Raw genomic sequence first — 19,770 nt, forward strand, 5'->3', positions numbered from 1 at the left:
TATGAGTTAATTAAAGGGAAGAGAAAGAGAGCGTTAAAAAACCTGTTAGTTTTTGTTATTAAAAGAGTGATGGAGAAGTTATGTGAGAGAGAAAATGGGAATTCTTTTTTAAGTAAAGGGGAAATTAGTAAATTTTTGGTCTTTAGCTTTGAAACTTATAAGATTTTAAGAGCTCTTTTTGTAGTTGTTCTTAAAAGGGAAATTTTAGTGGTTATGCTTATAAGAATTTTAAGGGGAATGTTTACAAAAGAGAGAGAGAGAGAGTGTGTGTGTGTTTCTCTTTGTTTTTATTTAAAAGAGTATTATTTTTCAATCAAATTTACAGCTGATTTGTAGTTTAGTTAGCGTTTTACCTTTTCAACGTGCGATCGTGGGTATTTTTATAAAATTTCAAAGCGGTTTTATTGTATATGATTAAAATTTGAATAAAAAAGCCGCCGTTAATTTGATTTTCGAAAGAAATTTGTTGTAAATAAAAAACTTTTAAAGCTTTTTATTAGAAATTACCTGACAGTGATAAGAGTGTTTTGTTGCTTATCGAAGAGAACAGAGCGAGAGTGATAAATGTAATTATGACAAGTAGCAAATTTATGAAGAATAAAAACTTTTTGTGTTAAAGAGTTTTCTTTCTTAGAGATTTTTATTCTTGCTTTTCTCGAAATTTTGGAGTAAGCGCAGTTAATTGTTTGTTTTGATTTTGTGAGTGTGATAAAAAAAAAATAAAACGTGCCTTAACTTGTTTCAACAAGCTTTGGCAGAACAAGTACTTATAAGCAGACATCACGCGTACGTTTAATCAGGCGGATGTATAAAGTGTTAAAAACGCTTACGAGCAGAACATCGAATAGAATTTTGAGAAAATTTTAAGAAAAAAGCGTAAAAATCGAAAATACGGAAGATAATGTAAAAAACGACGTAAATTTGAAAGCGAAAAACAAACACGTGAATTGAAAATAAAAGTAAAAAACTCAACAAATCAAAAATACAAGTTTTTTTTTTCAAATTAATTTTTTTTTAAATTTTTTAAAAATCTCAAAATTATGGAAAATTGTTGAAAAAATTGTTGTTGTCATAAAATAGAGAAATTATTTTATATTTAAAAATTTTTAAAATTTGCTAAAAAATTTTATTTAATTTTCTGTAAAATTAAAAAAAAAAAAAATATCAACAAAAATTTTGAAAATTTAACAAAATTTATATAAAATATTCAAGGAAAAATTTTTAAATGTTAACAAAATTTTTTTAAAATTTTGCAAAATTTTTTTACTTTTTAAAGAATTTTTTACTAAAAATAAAATTTATTAAAATAAAACACTTCTAAAGAAATGTGTAAAATCCCAAAAAATTTCCTGCTTACGATCTTTAGTGACTAATTTAGTAATTTCCCTAGAATTTTTTTTTTGTTATTTTGTCTTAATTTTGATTGATAACTAACGAAATTTAAGCTTTTGTCAAGTAAATGATTAAAATTATATTGACACTTGGCTATAAACTCCTAAACCGATAAACTCAACTCCCCCTCAACAACCCACAACAACAAAACGATAACAAAAACAAATTTAAGCTCTTAACAATAACAGCAAAAGAAAAACGCGTGCTTAAATGCTCTTTTTTTTTTTTGACTCACCAACACACGCACTCATTAACGAAATAAGCAGAAAAACGGGAGACATCATCACTTCGTCATCAGAACACGAAGAGTAAGAGTTGAGAAAAAAAAAAAAGAAAAACAAAACATACAACATTTAGCAGACTGCATAAGCAAGTTATTTTTTGTTTTTGATAAACAACAACACTGAAGAAGACATTGAGGAAAAGAACAATAACAACAACAACGACAAAGTTGACGTTTAAGCAAAAGCAGAGCAAATACTCAAAGCATCACTCTTATTATTATCATCATTTACTCATCAAAAAAGATACATACTCGAGACGTATTGTTGTGATGTTTGCTGTTGCTGCTGCTTTTGCTGTTGATATTTCTTTCTCTTCTTCATGTTCTTTGTCTGCTTCTTAATTTTCTTAAAGCACAAGTATTTGTTGTTGTTGTTGCTTCTTTCTTTCTGCTACTCATCCAACCAACCAACCATCCATCCATCTATCTATCCGTCTGAATATTCATTCAAACAAACAAACATTTGTTGTGTGTTTTGCTGCTTGCTGGTTGGACTTTTTTTTTTTTTTTTTGAGTACAACACATGACAGTTGAGTTTGATACCATTCACACACAGCACACATTCATAACAACAAAAACAACAACACAACCATTTCAATACGTCAAGCAGAGACGACGTCAACGTCAGCAGCACCAAAATAATAACAGGCAGCACAGCATTGTACAATTTCTGTGATTAAGTGACGACATTCGCTGTTTGACTCTCAAACGGTTAACGACGGTTACTTTAATATAACGGCAAAACAAAAAAAAAAAAAAAACACATTTTTTCAAAATTTTAAAATATATATTTAAAATTTCTCTAATTTAACGGCAATTTATAGAAAAAAAAGAAACAAATTTTCTGTTTTTTTGAGAGCGTAAAATAAAAAAAGTGTTGATGTGATAAATTTAATAAAAAAATAATTATATTTTTAATTTTATTAAAGTTTAATAGAAAAAAAAACATACAAAATGGATTCATATCTAGTCAAATGTTTAAACAATAAATAAATTTGGCAGCCAACATCATAAACAACAGCAACAACAACTACAACTATTACAAAAATCAAAGAAAAATGGAAAAATTTACTTAAAAATCTAAATCAAGACTGATTATAACTTAACAATTAAAAAAAAACTATTAAATTAAAAAAATAAAAATAATAACCTCAAAACTACAACAAAAACACTACAAAATTTTGTTAACCAAGTATACGTAAAAACAACAACAACAACAAAACTTATATAATATTATAAACAAATTTAAATTTAACAAAAAACAAATATTTATTAAATTTAAAAAAAAACAAAACATAAAAGTGCAAAAAAACCTAAAAAAAATTGCTCATTTTTTTAATAATTTAAAAAAAAAATTATTAAAATTTAACAAATAAACAACAACAACTCTCCACTACCTTTAAAAATTTATTAAAACAAAAACTAAATAAATTAATAACCTAATGTATACGATTCACTGCAATTATTAATAAAATTAACAAATAACTTTAAATTTATAAAATTTTCAATATATATTAAAAAACAGCAACAAAAACAAATATTTAAATATTTTCTAAATTAATAAAAACAAAAACAAAATTACAACAAAATATACGACTAAAATTACAATAAAACTTCTATTTCTAATAACAAAAAAATTATACGCGTACATAGTGCAAAAAAATAATATTATTATTATTATATTAAAACAACAACAACAAAAATATTACAATAATTTATTATTAACTTAAAAAGATATTAAACTTCTCTACATAACCTACAAACCAGATTCCTGCTAAATGCAATAAATTATTATTATTAAAACAAATATTTGTTTAAAGAAAAATTCTCTTAAAATTAAAAAAAAAAACAAAAATTAATAAAAATTTTAAAATCTTAAAAAATAAAGTTTTAAGTGTTACAACAACAACAATTGAAAATTTAAAAAAAAAAACTTAAAATTATAGAAAAAATAAAATAATTTTAAAACAAAATGTTGCACGAAGCTTTAATGTTAGAAATCTATCGTCAGGCTTTAAATGCTGGGTAAGTTTAATTTTTTTTTCTAAAAACTTTAAGAGTTAAATAACGTTTAAGTTAAACTTAGTTTAAGAGAGTAAAGTTTAGTAGTTGAAATTTTAAGTGTTATCTAGCTTAGAGTGATATAATGGAATCAAAAGTTTTCAATTCCCAGCTATAGTTTGAAATCTTGTAAAGTGCTGAAACTTTAAACGAATCAAGATTGTAGCCTATAGGAGTAAGAAGTTAAATCTATTTGGGGTTAAACTTCAACCAGAAAGAGATCTACTTAAACTTCAAAACTCTTTAAGTACAAAATTGGACCCTCTATGAGGGTACAAATACGATTATGAAAATGAAACCTGCACCACTGCATTACCTGCCTAACAGTGGCTACAGCTGTACATAGAATTCAATTCCAAATACTTTACAAATTCTAGGCTATAGTTTGAAATCTTGTGAAGTTTGTAAAGTGATAAAGCTTCAATCAAGTCAAGATTGTGTTTCAAAAACATTATGTTGTTATATCCAATCGAAAGTAAACTCCTACCAGAAAGAGATCTTAACTTCAACATGAATTTATTTCCTAATTCTTAAAACTGGAAAATCTAAAATTGAAAAATTGGACCCTCCTTTCTCAGCCTTATAGTGTGCTACAACAGTAATTAGAATCCAAATACATTCTAAATTAAAGCTTAATACAAAACTCAAGTAAAAACTGTGCCTCATGTAAATGTAAGAGTTCATTAAAGCTCTTTATAGAGCGACACTACTTACATTATATTCTGTCAACAAACACAAAACAAAGTCAAGAACTCCCACCTCAGTTTAAAAATTGGACCCTCCTTTCTCAACCTAATAGTGTGCTACAGCATTAATTAGAATCCAAACACTTTCTAAATTAAAGCTTAATACTAAACTCAAGTAAAAACTGTGCCTCATGTAAATGTAAGAGTTCATTAAAGCTCTTTATAGAGCGACACTACTTACATTATAGTCTGCCAACAAACACAAAACAAAGTCAAGCCCCCCACCTCCCACCACTTCTTTCATTGGCTAACAGTAGCTTAAGCAGTAACTATTCATAAGCCACAATACAAATTTTAATGTAAAACAGTAAATTGAAGACAAAATTATTTCCTTGAAAAAGAGAATTTTTACAGAAAATCCAAACTACTCTATTCTCTATCACACATTAGCTAGTTAGGTAATCAGTGTTAAATATAGCAAAGCCATTAGTCAAAAATTATCTCTAGATCATAAAAGAGATAAAATTGAGATCTATCTGAGTTAGATAAGAGAATTGTTAAGATGTCTACATCACTAAAGCAACAACACACCTATGTATATAGGTCCCTCATATTGATCCCTTTGTGATATCTGTAAAGCGAAGGGGTTCCATCACTTATTGAAATAAATTAATTTAAGTACAAAACTAAGGAATAGTCAAAAATGTAAGAATTCATTTAAGCTCAAAATACAACTACTCACTACTCTATACTCAGTCCCACAGTAGCTTACTTAGTAGTCAGTCAGTAAATATCTATAGATTATAGAAAAAATACAGATTATAATCAGCAATGGTTATTAATAGAAAATCAATATTAATTATATCGTCTAGGTATTGTTTACAACTTTGAACTAAAAACAAACTTAAGTTCATCATTGTGATTCCTTTGTAGAAACCTTTAAAGAAAGAGTTTCAGTGTATTTAATACACTTAGACCTTATTTCACTGGATTCCATTAAAACACGAATTTAGCACGAATAAAGTAGTTCATCTTTCTCATGTTTACCTTGGATATATCCAAGCAGTTATGCAGCTAAAATTATGTTTCATTTGGTCCGCACAATGGTTCTACTTTTAACATTATCTTATTCATGATAGAAATTAATTAATGATATTGTTTATGACATGAAAACCAAAAAGTCAGTGACCTCTTGCAATATTTTTACAAGACTTGTGATATTAATGGGTCCACTAGGTCCTCAAAATGGTTCTACTTGTAACATCCTCTTATTCATGATAGAAATCTTTTAATGGTATTGATTACGACATGAAAACTAAAAAGTCATTGACCTCTTGCAATATTTCACAAAAATTGTGATAGTAGTGGGTCCACTAGGACCACACAATGGTTCTTCTTGTAACATCCTCTTATTTATGATAGAAATCTATAGAAATCAATTAATGGTATTGATTACGACCTGAAAACCAAAAAGTCAGTGACCTCTTGGAACATTTCACAAGATTTGTGATGTTAGTGGGTTATATATTGCCGATCTTCGATACTATATAGTTAGCTTTGTTCAACAAGGAAAAGTGTGTGGAGTGTTTTGAGAAGTTTCTACTAATTTGTAAAGAATATTCACCAGCAATCTCTTTAAAACTGAACCAAAGGTCTTTCCCAGGTCCCCAAAAAACTAATCAGAAATAATTTCTTATTGCAAGCAGATATTTTTATAAAGTGGATGAGATATGATCTTCCGAATGAAATGAAAAGCAAATCAACATCACAGTAAAAGAAAAAGATCATGTAGATCCGGAATCCAGAAAACTCCAGAATTTATAACAAGAATAATCATCAAGATTTACTTACGATTACTAAAATCTATCTTCTTGGGTCTCTTTAGAATGACTATTATAGATTAAGTTCAATTTCATGTTAATATTGGTTATTACTAAACCTATCAAGCGATAATTACTTTATAATCATTCTTTAAAGCTTTAGAAAGCCTAGACTTCAAATTTGGAACAAAACTGAGTTCCCAAACCTATGATACTCTCTAAATAATTAAAGTCGTTTAGAAAAAGTAAATATTTTTGTTTAATTCACATATTTATCTAGTTTTTGCGAAACAATCTACGAAAGGCGCTTCTTAAAAGCTTCTTTTTGAGTATAAAAAAAAACTTAATAGATATATTATTTAGCAGGCGTAAAATTATGTTCAAACAGTTAGCAATTTATCACTTATGAAAAGTAAAAAAGATTACAACAGTTAACAGTAGTGTTAAGCTTTTAAAACCGATAAAAAGTTAATGAGAGTATAAATCTAATGCCCGTAAAATTAGACATGAACTAAGACTGCAAACCAGCAGATTAATGCAGCGGCATGCTAGAACTGGCCGTTAGAGAGGGCCATACAAATCTTTTGCCGGATAGTTCAGTTTGCTATAAATCCTTTCTCTAGAAACTGTGAAATTTGTTTATGAGGATTTCACACACCCTACCCCCTTCCCCCCGTAAAAAACAACAAACATTTTGTTTATTTTCATGTTTAACACACATAAGTGTCATTATAATTTGTTATTTTGTATGTTTTTGTTGTTTTATATTTTTTATAAATATTTATTAAATGAATTTAATTATATTCTTTTATATGCATTGTTTTTTATACACATTCACACGCTAAGACAAATTTTTGAAAAATTTATTAATTACACTTCTTCACACCGCCAAACGAGCTGAAAGAAAATATCTAAAGCATACAGAGGAAAAACATGTTTCGGAAAATAATAATTTATGCAATTTAATTAGTATATGGTTAAAATATGAAATAAATATATTGTTAACAAATTAAATAGTAATATATATAATAAATAAAAAGAGACAAAAAAGTTGTATAAAAGAAATGAATTTAAAAAGAGACAGTTAAATGGGAAAGGAACTAGTGTAGTAACTGATAATAAGGGGTTGTTAAAGGCAGTAGTTACTACAACACTTTATATAAACAGATGAAAGAAAGATTAGAAGTAGAAAAGATTCAGTTGAAGAGAAAGAAACTAGTGTAGTAACTAGTTCTAAAGAGTAGTTAATAGCTTAATATTAACACATGAAAGAGAGAAAAGCTCTCTAGTGCTGTTGAAGCAGTTGAAGCCAAAGGAACTAGTGTAATAACTAGTTCTAAGGAATAGTTACTAAGAATAGTTTTAACACATTAACAGATGAAAGAAAATATCTAGAAAATAGGCTGTGAAAGATAAAAGTACTGGTGCAGTAACTAGTTCTAACAGATGAAAGAGAGAAAGCACCGGAAATGAGGCAGTTGAAGAGATAAGAGCTAGTGCAGTAACTAGTTTGAACAGTTGTAACACTTGATATTAACAGATGAAAGAATGAAAAGAACTAGAAAAAAGCAGCTAAAAAGAAAGAAACTAATGCAGTAACTAGTTCTAAAGAGTAGTTACCAAGTGTAGAAAAGAGGAAGTTTATGAGAAAATAACTAGTGTAGCAACTAGTTCTAAGGAGGTAATAACACTTCATATGAAATAAAACAACTAGAAAAAAAGTGCAGTAACTAGTGAAGTAGCTAGTATTAAGGGGAAGTCAACGACTTTAGTTATAACACTTCAACAGATGAAAGAGAAAAAATCACAAGAGAAGAGGCAGTTAAAGAGAATATACCTAGTGCAGTGAGACTAGTTACCGAAATGGTGTTAAAGGGGGTATATTGACAGCTAATAGATAGAACTTTACTCCTGGGGTTAAAGGCCAGTTATTGTAATCTATTATGTGAAAGAGGGGGGGGGGTAAATGACCACCTTTTAAACTCGTCACTGAACCAGTTTTTTGTTACTCCGGGGGTTAAAAGTCAGTTAAAGTGATCCATTAAGAGGCAATTAAAGAAAAAGCAAATAGTTGTAAGAGGTTGTTACCAGCTGTAGTTGTAACACTTCATATCAACAGAAATGTGGTTAAAGGGGGGAAAAAGCCACCTTTTAAACTCGTCATTGAACCAGTTTTTTCTTGCTCCAGGGGTTAAAAGCCAGTTGCAGTAAACTAGTTTTTAGGTTCTTAATACTTCAGTTTTCAAATTAAAACATTTCATTTCAAACATTTTCAACTTACCACTCGAATGCTTTCGTTCTTATCTTAAGAGATTAGGAAATTATTTCGTTGTTGTTGCTCTTACTTTCATTTCTATTATAAAGCTTTAATTAATAAACATTGTATTTAAAATTTCATTATATTTATAACAATAATTTCAATTTAACTATATACATCATTTAGATAGGAAACTTTTGATTCCCTCTCATAAACAAATCATTATATTTTTCTACTAAATAAGTGACAGTTTTATTATGGTCACATAGATCATCATCATCTTTGGTGCCAGAGATAGACAAACAAACATACATCGTCATTATATAGAAACTGTCATATATATATATAATTTTTTTGATCTATAATCACCACCATCAGCGTCATCATTATAAATATTCTTTTTATTTGTTCACACCAATAAAAGCAATAACAACAACAACTACAACATTAAAATAATAATAATGAAATTGTACGCCATATTGTCAGTTGAAAATAATTTGATATAATTATAGGGTGGGATTTGAAAAATGTATTTTGTTGTTGGTTTTTTCTTTCAAATCGTTTACTCATAGTTGTTCTTTTTTGTTTTTGTTTGGGAGTTAGTTTAGTTATAGAGAATTTATATTTTATTTTGAAAATCAATTAATCTTTATTGTTTCATAAACTATAATACAAATCGGGGGGGTTTGAACGATAATAACAAGAGAAAATGATTCATATTAAGTGATTTTATAAGGGGTCCTGCTTATTTGAACACCATTAAAGGAAGTAGCTTAATAATTCATTTTAGAGTTTAAATTTGATTCGAGTTCTATAATCCCCAGAGTTTCAAATCCCTGATTTAAAACGTTCCCAATTGGTTGTAATGGTCAGCTTAATCCTTAAAGCTTTCGCTGTGCAATATTTGTATAAAGAACTCCCTCTATTAGTTTCACAAAAGTAAACTCAAATCAGTTTATTTTCACCCGCCCATAACAGCCACGCCTCTTATATACCCTGGCATTTACTTGCAACTCTTTGCATAACTATAGGGCTTATAACAGTCGTTTAAGTCTGCTGATTTTTTAATATATTTTTTGCTTTATATATAAAATCAGTTTTTTCTACACTTTATAATTTATGATTTACTTGTTTAATTTATTAACCATTAAATCAATAAATATCTATCTATAGGAGTTTTGGAATTTTATTTTCTTGCTCTAAAATATACGTTTAATATGTTTTCTGTACAAAAAAAAAAAAATATTATATTTTTTTTCGTCTGACCTTATAACCAATAAATTTATTAATAGCATATTATTTAGTTGTTGTATTTAGTTAAAATAGTAAAAAAGAAAACATTTAAACATTAAATACCAACGAGTGGTAATAACAAGACATATGATATTTAGCAACAAAATTTCCAAAAAGATTTATTAACAAGAAAATGATCTAGACAGCAACAAAAATAAAAATATGAAATAGAAAATTGTAACTGCTACTGCGAAAAAGAGTTGAAAAACTGAAAAAAAAGCTTTTTGTAAAAGTTAGGGAGTAAAAAAGGGGGCGTGGTTTTTCTTAAATGAACTAAAATGTTTTTAACAAAAAAGCTTCAAAAGTAGGAAAATAAAGCCGTTTATTGGTTTTAAAATAGCTGAATATAAACATATTTATTAAGAGCTTTTAAAGTTTTACTTTTTGTTAAAGCTTAGAATCCTTGATTAGTAAATTATTCTTAATAGATTTTTCAGCTTGAGTATTTAAGCTTTTTCATGTTGAAATCTAATAGTTTGAGTAAAAGCTTTGCTTGTTATTTATACTTGTTTCTAAGCTTTGCAAAGCTTTAATAATGCCAAAAAAACTTAAATAAAGCATACTTAATTATAGCTTAAGAATGAGAAAAGCTCTATGCAAAAGTTGGAAATGTAAGAATATTTTAAAATAAACTAAAAGCTTTCAATCAATAATTTTTCATAAAAATTATTGCTAAATAAATAACATTAAATCAGTTTATTTAGATTTAGCTTTAAAAGCTTTGAGTCCTGTAAAAGCTTGTTTTTCATATTAGTCTCTTGAATCGCATCAAATCATTAATTAATTAATTAATAAGTTTTTTTCATAAAATTTGTAGCAATTAACGGAAATACTGTTGTTTATTGCTACATAAATAACTTTAAATCAATTTATTTAGAATTAGCTTTAAAAGCTTTAATTCCTTTAAAGGCTTTTCTATTAGTCTCTTAAATCTTATTACATCTTTAATTTCTTTTGTTTTTTAAAGAAAAACTTTGCTAGTTTTTAGCATTAACTTGTATGCTTTACAAATATAAATATAACTTTATAAGCATTTAGAAGTGCTAAATAAAGCTTTTTTTTGGCAACAACAAAGCTTTATTTAGCCCATCTAAATGCTTTTAAAGTTATTTTCATTAGCTTTGCTACTTTAATACAAACAAATTACAAATTATTTTAATTCTATTACAAGCTTTTAAAGATCTTTTCATTGTCCTCTTACTAATAGCTTTTGCAAGTTTAAGCGTTTGCGAAATTAAAGCTTTGTTTTATTAAATTTCATTCTAGAGAATGTTTTTTCCGCAAGCTTTAAAAGATCTGCCGTGAAAAGCCTTTAAAAGTTCTTTTCATTAGATAGGTAGTGTTAACATTAAAAACTGTATTGAATTTACTGCATTAAACTGTTTCTAGCTAATTCTAATTAGCTTTGCAGCTTTAATACTAACAAGTATCGAACTTTTGCGTTTCTTTTAAAAGCTTTGTAATGTCTTTTTATTGCCTCTATAGTTATAGCTTTGGAAAGTTTTAGCGTTTGCGAATTTAAAGCTTTTTATAAAATTGTATTCTCATGAATATTTCTCATAAAGCTTTTAATGATTCGTCTTGAAAAGCTTTTTAAAGTTTTTCTAGTTTGCTATGTAGTGTTAATATTAAAACTTTATTTAATTTCATGCCTTAAACAGTTTCTAACATTTCGTTCCCCTAAAAAGTTTTTAGCGATATTTTTATTGAGCTTTTAGTATTGCTATAATAAAGTCCATTAATATTTGTTCTTTAGATTTAGTGATTACTTTTAAATCTTTTAAATATATTTTTATTGCCTTTAAAGCTTTCACTTTGCTTAGCTTTAGTGTTACCATACAAAAAGCTTTTAAACCTAAACTTGACACTATTTAAACTTTTTTTTAATTTGCTGCTTAAGGTTCTTAAGATTTAAAGCTTTAAACTTGTTTTCCAGATCTTATTTTTTAAAGCTTTAGTGTTGCCAATCGAAAGCTTCGTTTTAAAGTATTTACAACTTTATATAGAGTACTAATTATAATAGAATATTTATTTATTAAAATAAAATGTAGATAAATACTAATTTATTATCTATCCATAGCAATATATATGTATATATTTTATTAAATATTTATGGATGCGTATTGATAATAAAATATGTTTGAACAAACAACAAAATAGATTTCATTTAATTTACACATTCCAATTTAGATTTTTTTTAAATTTATTATACTTGTTTGAACTTGATTTTTTTTTCTTAATTATCTTTATACACAGTAGAGTTTGCTTTCATTAACACATGTTTTTGTAATGTAAAAAAAAATTTTTCTACATTTTTTTCTTTAATTGAATTCATATAAAATGTCATTATTATGAAATCTGAAGTTTACAAATGTCTGATATAATTAAGTGATAAAAATAGTGATATATTTATGTTTGAATATTTTTGAAAAAATAAAAAAACTGTTCCAATGTTTAGAATCTATTTAAAAGTTGTTTCAATATTGTTTCAATAATTCTATGAATATTTCATGTATATTATGAAAACTTCATTGCATAAACGTTGTTTAATAAGTCAACAACTTCCCAAACTTTTATGACATACCCGCCCCTTTAAATATCTTTAAATTTGTTTTAAAAGCTTTAAATCTTTTACGTCTAGTGTGAACAACTCATTTCACAAATATTACTTCCATGAAAAAAGAGCAAGAGCTTTTTTTTTAAATATCATTAAAATTTTCAAGGTATTTAAAAATTGACGAAAGCTAAACGATTTAAAATAAAACTATATTTTATTTAATACGTTATAAACAAAAGAAAATCATAATAAACAAATTTAAATAAATTGTACTAAAAATTATTTATTGTCATTGTTGCTCTTTGGTTTGTTTTATATTTAAGCGTTTTAAACAATAATTTGTTTGTTCATTTCAAAAAAAAAAAAAAAAAAGAATTTGTTTGTTTGCTTTCAGTTGATTGTGTGTGTGTGCCATATTTATTGATTGTTAACTTGATCTTTTATAAATTTATTTCTATTGTTTAATAATTTTTAATTACCTAGCACACACAAACACAGTGGGACTAGTTGTTAGAAAAAAAGCTTTTAATAAACAAATTAAAATCAAATTCTACTATTCGGTATTAAGTTAAACAAAAGTCTTTTAAAAACTTAAACATTTTGTTTTCTTTTTTTTAATATTTACCGACCCACTGTGACTCTTTTAAAATATCTTGTCAGCCACACGTTTTTTTTCAAATTTTTTTTTCATTTATTCTTATATTTTTTATATAAAATTTTTTTTGTTTAAAAAAATAAAACATATAAAAAAAGAAGATTAATAAAATGTTGATATTGTTGTTGTTGTTTTTTTCTTTTCTTTATAATATTATAGTTATTGTTGTGTTTTCTTTTCGCTTGATTTGCATAACAAATAAAAACGTTGACATATTGTGAGCTATTTTTAAGATTAGTTGAAATCATTTAGTGATGATAGAAAAACATTTTTCAAAACTTAATGGGCTCAATTTTTTATTATTCACATTTTTTTTTTGGTTTAATTTTTTTATGCTTAATAATCAAACTAAAAGAGTAGGAGTGTTATATATAGCTTTACTCTCATAAATATTCTTTAAGATTTATTATATTATTTTGTTTTACTATTTAAATAAATATTTAATAATTTGTTTGTTTTCTTTCTGCTTTTAGGGCTTTACCCACAGCACGGCCTCGTTCTACAGAATCGGCCAACTCGAGTGAACGTTGTCCTTCACACGAATCGAATTCATCGGAGAATGGCAAAGAACATCGTGAGAATTCCATAAATCATCCACCAGCAGGTATTTTACCTTTGCCCAATTCGCCCAGTGCAGCTTTTCCCAGCATTCCAAATTTGCCCGGTCAACCACCCTCCATGGAGGCTTATCTGCATATGGTGGCAGCTGCTGCCCAACAATATGGGTTTCCTTTGGGTGCTGCCGCAGCGGCAGCTGCTGCTGGACCTCGTTTACCTTTGCCTCTACCCACAGAAGCGGCTGCCTCTTTTAAACTACCACCTCAAGCTTCACCCACAGCTTCTAGTAATCATTCGGAGGCATTAGATTTTCGCACTAATATGTTTGCCCGTTCGGGTTCGGCCGAACCAGCTGGCTCTGATGAGGAGGAGGAAGAAGAAGAGGCCAATGATGCCAATAATCCTTTGGATTTATCAGTGGGCACCCGCAAACGTTCAGCAGATGATGAATCGGAGCCAGACTCTAGCATAGGCCAAATACAGGTTAAGAAAATCTTCAAATCCGACAGTCCTCCTTTGGTGGCACAACCACCAGCCGCCACACAAGTTCCTCCTAATCCCCTAATGCCAGGAGTTAATCCTTATTTGGCTGCTGTAGCTGCCGCCAACATCTTTAGATCTGGACAATTTCCCGATTGGAATGGTAAAAGTGATTTAGTGGTAGATCCTCTAGAGAAAATGTCCGATATAGTAAAAGGACCACGCAAAGAGAAATCTAGCCGAAATGCGATGAATCAACAACACAATAACGCAACAGCAGCAACACAACCCATAAATCCCCAACCACCAGCTCCAGTAGCCAATAATCCTCTACCTGCCTCGAATGAGGGCATCACCAAGACACGTCACAATATCTGGCAATCACATTGGCAGAATAAGGGTGTAGCCAGTTCAGTATTCCGTTGTGTATGGTGTAAACAAAGCTTTGCAACACTAGAAGCTTTGACGACCCACATGAAAGACAGCAAACATTGTGGTGTAAATGTACCGCCATTTGGTAATTTACCCACAGCTAATGAAAGACCAGCGGTACAACAAAATCCAGCACCAGCTGGCCCCCAACATCATAGACAACAATCGAATAAATCTAATAATTCGGGACCCTCGCAGGCGGCCAAAAATGCATTCCAATATCGTGGTGATCCACCCACACCGCTGCCTCGTAAACTGGTTAGAGGACAAAATGTTTGGTTGGGCAAGGGTGTCGAACAGGCTATGCAAATTTTGAAGTGTATGCGTTGTGGTGAAAGCTTCCGTTCGTTAAATGAAATGACCAAACACATGCAAGAGACTCAGCATTATACTAATATACTGTCACAAGAGCAAACGATCTCAATGAAGTCCTCCTCCAATGCGGGAGAAAATAAAGAAGGACAAAACAGTTTGAGTTCGGAAGAAAGCCGTACTCTCAGTGCTGTGCTCACTTGTAAGGTGTGTGATAAAGCTTTTAATTCCTTGGGTGATCTTAGCAATCATATGGCCAAAAATAATCATTATGCTGAACCTTTAATGCAATCCATGGGCACAGCTGGTAATCGCAAAAGGCCAGCTCCCAAAAAACGTGAGAAATCGTTACCCGTTAGAAAACTTCTAGAAATGAAAGGTGCCCAGGATCAAGTGGACACAGAAATGGATTTAAAAATGCAACAACGCCCGGGCATGGGACCTGGTTCGGATAAAACCGAAGCTGCTCTCTTTGCCGAGCGCATGCGTCAATATATAACGGGCATTAAGTCCGACGAAGCTGCCAAAAACAATATGAATGCCTTGGCTCAACTCAGCAAAACGAAATCGCCCGAATTAATGGAATCTCCCAAAAATGGTGCCACCAAAACAGCTCAGGGTTCTTCCTCAGTCTTAAGTGCCATAGAACAAATGTTTACCACTAGTTTCGATACACCCACTAGACATGCTGCCCTGCCAGCGACCAGTCCTTCCAATTCGTCCACCAAAAATACCTCGCCTGTGGCTTCTAGCATACTCAAACGTTTGGGTATCGATGAAAATGTAGACTACAATAAGCCATTGATTGATACCAATGATCCCTACTATCAGCATTATCGCTATACCAGCAGTGAGCGTAGTGCCAGCGAATGCAGTGCTGAGACTCATAATGATTCTAGAAAAATGGAAAATCCTACTCCCGATAAACCAGAAATGGAGGAAAATCCACATAAAATGGATTATGATGTAGAGGTTAAGAAAGAGCCAGAAATGGAAAAGACTCATTCGCCCATAATGCAGCAACAGCAGCAGCAACAACAACGTGAAGAGCAAATGACTAATATTAAAATGGAAATTAAAGCTGAATTAGAGGATGAGCAAGAGGAAAACGAAGGCAATAGCCCAAGAGCAGGCAGCGGAGAACGTGATGTTACCACTAATGGCAATGATTACTCCAACAATAATAACAACAACACCAAAGAATGCAATGTTCAATCACCAAAAGCTCACAGTCCACAACCACGTGTAATGCCACCACGCAGCCCCACCGATAGTCATCGTTCCATGACACCTAAATCACCAGCTTCCAGTATTAAATCCTATGATGGTGGCGAAAAGAAATATCCCAGTGATTCATTAAATGCCCTCTCCTCCATGTTCGATTCATTGGGCAGCACTACCAACTCCTCCACCATCAGTAATCGTCCTCAGCCCCAAAATACTGCTGTGCTCAGCAATAAAATCGATTCTCCCGAAAATCTCACAACATCCAATTCGTTAGCCGCTTTACGTCAATTCTGCATTAAGAAAGAGAAAACCGCTTAAAAACGCTCTCGTCTTATTTCGTTTTTTATTTCATTTCTATTATGGAAACAGTGAGAAAACATATTTTTTGTTTTTGCTATATAATTTCGTTGGTATTCGTCTCGCGTCTCACTAGCCGGAGATTGAGCCGCGAAATTATGATTTCTGTTTTATTACAAACAAAACAAACAAACGCTCTTTAGCAGCCAGCAAGACAAGCGTGTGTGTCTTAAAATAATTTATGATTTTTTTAAATAAAAAGATAAAAAACAATTTGAATTCAATTTAAGAAAAAACTTCTCGCCGTCATTCACAAAAAAACAATTTACAATAATTAAAATACAATTTCGAAACACCAACTACATAAAGCTCGCTTGCTTTATAATAAAGAGTGTTTTACAACTTCCGAGAGAGAGAGTGAGAGAGAGTATAAAGCGGAAGAACTTTGCTGCAACGCCATAACAGTTAACGACTACGGAAAGTGCAACTCGTAAAAGTGCCAAATGACGCATACGAGTCGGAAAAAGGAAGCTAGATAAAGGAGAGAGCTTTTTACAAGGAGTATTAAGAAAAGCGGACTTTACAAACAAACAAAAATAAGAAAAAGAGACTGGATATTGAAAACCGTCTTTATGGTTAAACAAAGGCTTCCGTTAAGCATGACTACAGAAATGAAAGAATCAAATAAAACTATTTCAAAAAGAAAAACCCACAAACAAGACTTAAACTTACTTAAGCTTTAAGCTTCAAAGACACAAGGTAATTATCATTTAAGCTTTCTTAATATAACTTCATGAAAAAAACTTTTTTTGCAATTATATTGTTTCCATTTTTAAACTTTTTACTAATTTGACTTTTTCTTTCTTTCCCTCTCACTCTCTTTTTAGAATTTTGTGAAAATCCCAAGTTTGCTGATTAACTCAACTTGTGCCTTTGTCTGCTGTTATATACCTTTAAATTTATAAGAATTTGGATGCCTAAATTAATCAGTTATACGATCAATGAAAAAAAAAAACAATCTTGCCACAATCTAATTGGATGTTCTAAAGATAATCTACAATATTATGGATCTAAAAAAAATTAAAAACAAAAAAATTAAAAAAAGAAAAAAAAACTAAAAAATACAGCCCTTTTCAGGGCTACCAAATGTTTTAGAAAAAGAGATATTAAATATTTGTATAACTAACAGCAGAGAGTGCTAAATAGTACTTCAATAGTAGTTAGAGAAAGTACTTAAAAAATGATTGATAACATTCATTTTAGTCATTAAAATCTATAACATTCTTTCGCGATCGATTCGTGTCCTATAAGATCGGCAAATTTTGCTCTTCCACATAATATTCTATAACAATCTTACGCGATCAATTCGTGTTCTATAAGATCGACAAATTTTGCTCTCCCACAGCTATCTAGATATTATACCAATGAGTCTTATAGTAGATTTAAGATTGTAGACCTGATCGCATAAGTCCTGGTTCAGACTAGGAAACTTTTGTTGAGAAACTTTTGATTTTGTGTGTGAGAGAAAGAGATGGTTCATATTTCTTTCCCTTTTTCTCACATACAAAATTCAAAAGTTTCCCAAAAAAAGTTTTCTAGTGTGAACCACGTCTAACCATATATAGTAATAATCGTCTGGAAATTACATTTTGGTGTTTTATACTATCGCCAGGTTAACATTTTTAGAACTACTTCCATATACAGCCCATGTAACAAAGTTACTTTACATTTCAGCAAATGTGATCTACGATCAGAGATCGCATAACCATATATAGTGATAATCATGTGGAAATTAAATTTGTTTGTTTTTTTACTATCGCCAGATTAGCATTTTTAGAACTACTTTCTTGGATTATGTATTGATTTCGACTTATCGCTTGACATCTAGATTAAAGTAAACTTTTTGGATATAAACAAGATCACTTACTACTTTGTTATTATTCTTATTTTAAGCGCCACCGGTAGATTAGTGTTCTACCCTAATAGACCAGATGTCGTGGATTCGATACCCACCTGATTAGGCTTCGATTCCCTAAGAAGCGCACAACAGGTCGGATAGAGGCTTAGGTGTATTTCTTCGTCCTTCTTAGGTGTATTTCTTCAACCTTCTTTGAAACAAAATATCTAACTATTTTAATCGCTATAATCATTTTAAAAGTTTGGATTATTTATATAATGTAAGATTTGTATATCTGCTTACAGCGAGGATTTAACTCATCAGGAAGTTACAGATCTATAACATATGGATATGGTAAAATTTGAAGTCTAGATATGGTTTTCCTTTAAGAAGTGAGTAGTCTAGAAGTAAGAATCTTTGGAGATAGTTCTAAAATGATCTACAGCAATGGTTCTGTTGTGATTTGTGAAGATGTATGGCTCACCGTTTTTCCAACAAGTGTAGTGTTTAACAGTCTGAAATATTTGCTATAATGTCAGCCAGCATTGTACTTTATGATCTCAATACAAAACTTTTTTGTCAATAGTTAAGTGGCACTTCTTCCTCTCTATCTCTTTAATCTGTTATAAGTACTAGAAGTGAGTGGTGTAGGGTCAAGAATCTTTACAGATAGTTCTGAATTGAACTGTATTATTGGTTCTAGTGTATTTTGTGAAAGAGCTTTGATAAGTATCTTTCACCGTTTTCTCAACAATTATAGTGTTTATCACACTGAAAAATTTGCTATATTGTCAGCCTGTAGAGTAATATAATATGATTAATATATGATTTTTTTATCGATAGTCAAGTGGGTCACACAATTCAAGAAGGATCAAGCCTGGGTAGACTATCTGATATTACCTTTATTTCAGTCCCAAATCATGGGAATTATTATGGAATCTACTATTGATACATCAAACTCCATTTCTCAGCATACTTATATTCTTTATTTTATATTATTCTCTGTAAATGCCTAGATCTAGCCGTTAAGAGAAATAGTTTTGTTGTCAACTACATCAACCTTGCTGAGATATATGGATCTAAACTTATTGACGTCATGAGATTTCTCATGGCTACAGGCTGGATCTAATGCTATACTTTCTGAAGAATATATAGCATTATCAAAACATAGTATCGCCGAGTAAAGATAACCAAACAACTTCTAGCTGATGATGTTCATGAAAACCCATTTAAATATCTGAGTAATGAGAAGAACCTCTCATATTTTAGAAGAACAGATTCCTTGGTATTAACATTAATTAGTGTGACCCATACGAATCTCTTTGCAGTGGTACCCATTGTGCGACCCTTAGATTTACCATTCACTAATGTTGAGAGTTTATACATATAGGAGAAAGGATTCCCTCGCCAATTTCATTGACTATGTGTTTCCTGTGGTTCCTGTTATAACCAGAGGGTATTTCTTATAAAGCCGATCATGTTTAACAGTTAAGCATGTCTGAGGTTTTGATTTCGGTTTCTTTTAAAAGCTTTATCTATAACAGTGGCCTCCGGTAGGTTAGT

General features: G+C 30.0%; 1 protein-coding gene and 1 long non-coding RNA gene across 2 annotated transcripts; both read left to right on the forward strand.

Moving 5' to 3' along the window:
• Positions 1 to 358: 358 nt before the first annotated feature.
• LOC124419802 lies at positions 359 to 2,897 on the forward strand. The gene is made up of 2 exons (XR_006940822.1): positions 359 to 566; positions 2,605 to 2,897. It is a non-coding gene; the product is annotated as an uncharacterized LOC124419802 (long non-coding RNA).
• A 418-nt stretch (positions 2,898 to 3,315) lies between these two features.
• Positions 3,316 to 17,313, forward strand: LOC111678975 (protein teashirt). The gene is made up of 3 exons (XM_023440446.2): positions 3,316 to 3,700; positions 13,478 to 17,069; positions 17,198 to 17,313. The coding sequence occupies exons 1-2, from the start codon at positions 3,648 to 3,650 to the stop codon at positions 16,329 to 16,331; spliced, it is 2,907 nt and encodes a 968-aa protein (XP_023296214.2). The 5' UTR covers positions 3,316 to 3,647; the 3' UTR covers positions 16,332 to 17,069; positions 17,198 to 17,313.
• Positions 17,314 to 19,770: the final 2,457 nt, after the last annotated feature.

The sequence above is a fragment of the Lucilia cuprina genome, chromosome 2 (genome assembly GCF_022045245.1).
Source record: "Lucilia cuprina isolate Lc7/37 chromosome 2, ASM2204524v1, whole genome shotgun sequence".
NCBI classification, from domain to species: Eukaryota; Metazoa; Arthropoda; class Insecta; order Diptera; family Calliphoridae; genus Lucilia; species Lucilia cuprina.

Excerpts from the sequence above, each read along its gene's own strand:
- LOC111678975 (XM_023440446.2), top strand. The coding sequence starts at position 3,648 with ATGTTGCACGAAGCTTTAATGTTAGAAATCTATCGTCAGGCTTTAAAT. Across the intron at positions 3,701-13,477 it reads CGTCAGGCTTTAAATGCTGG|GGCTTTACCCACAGCACGGC; the intron begins GTAAGTTTAATT and ends TTCTGCTTTTAG.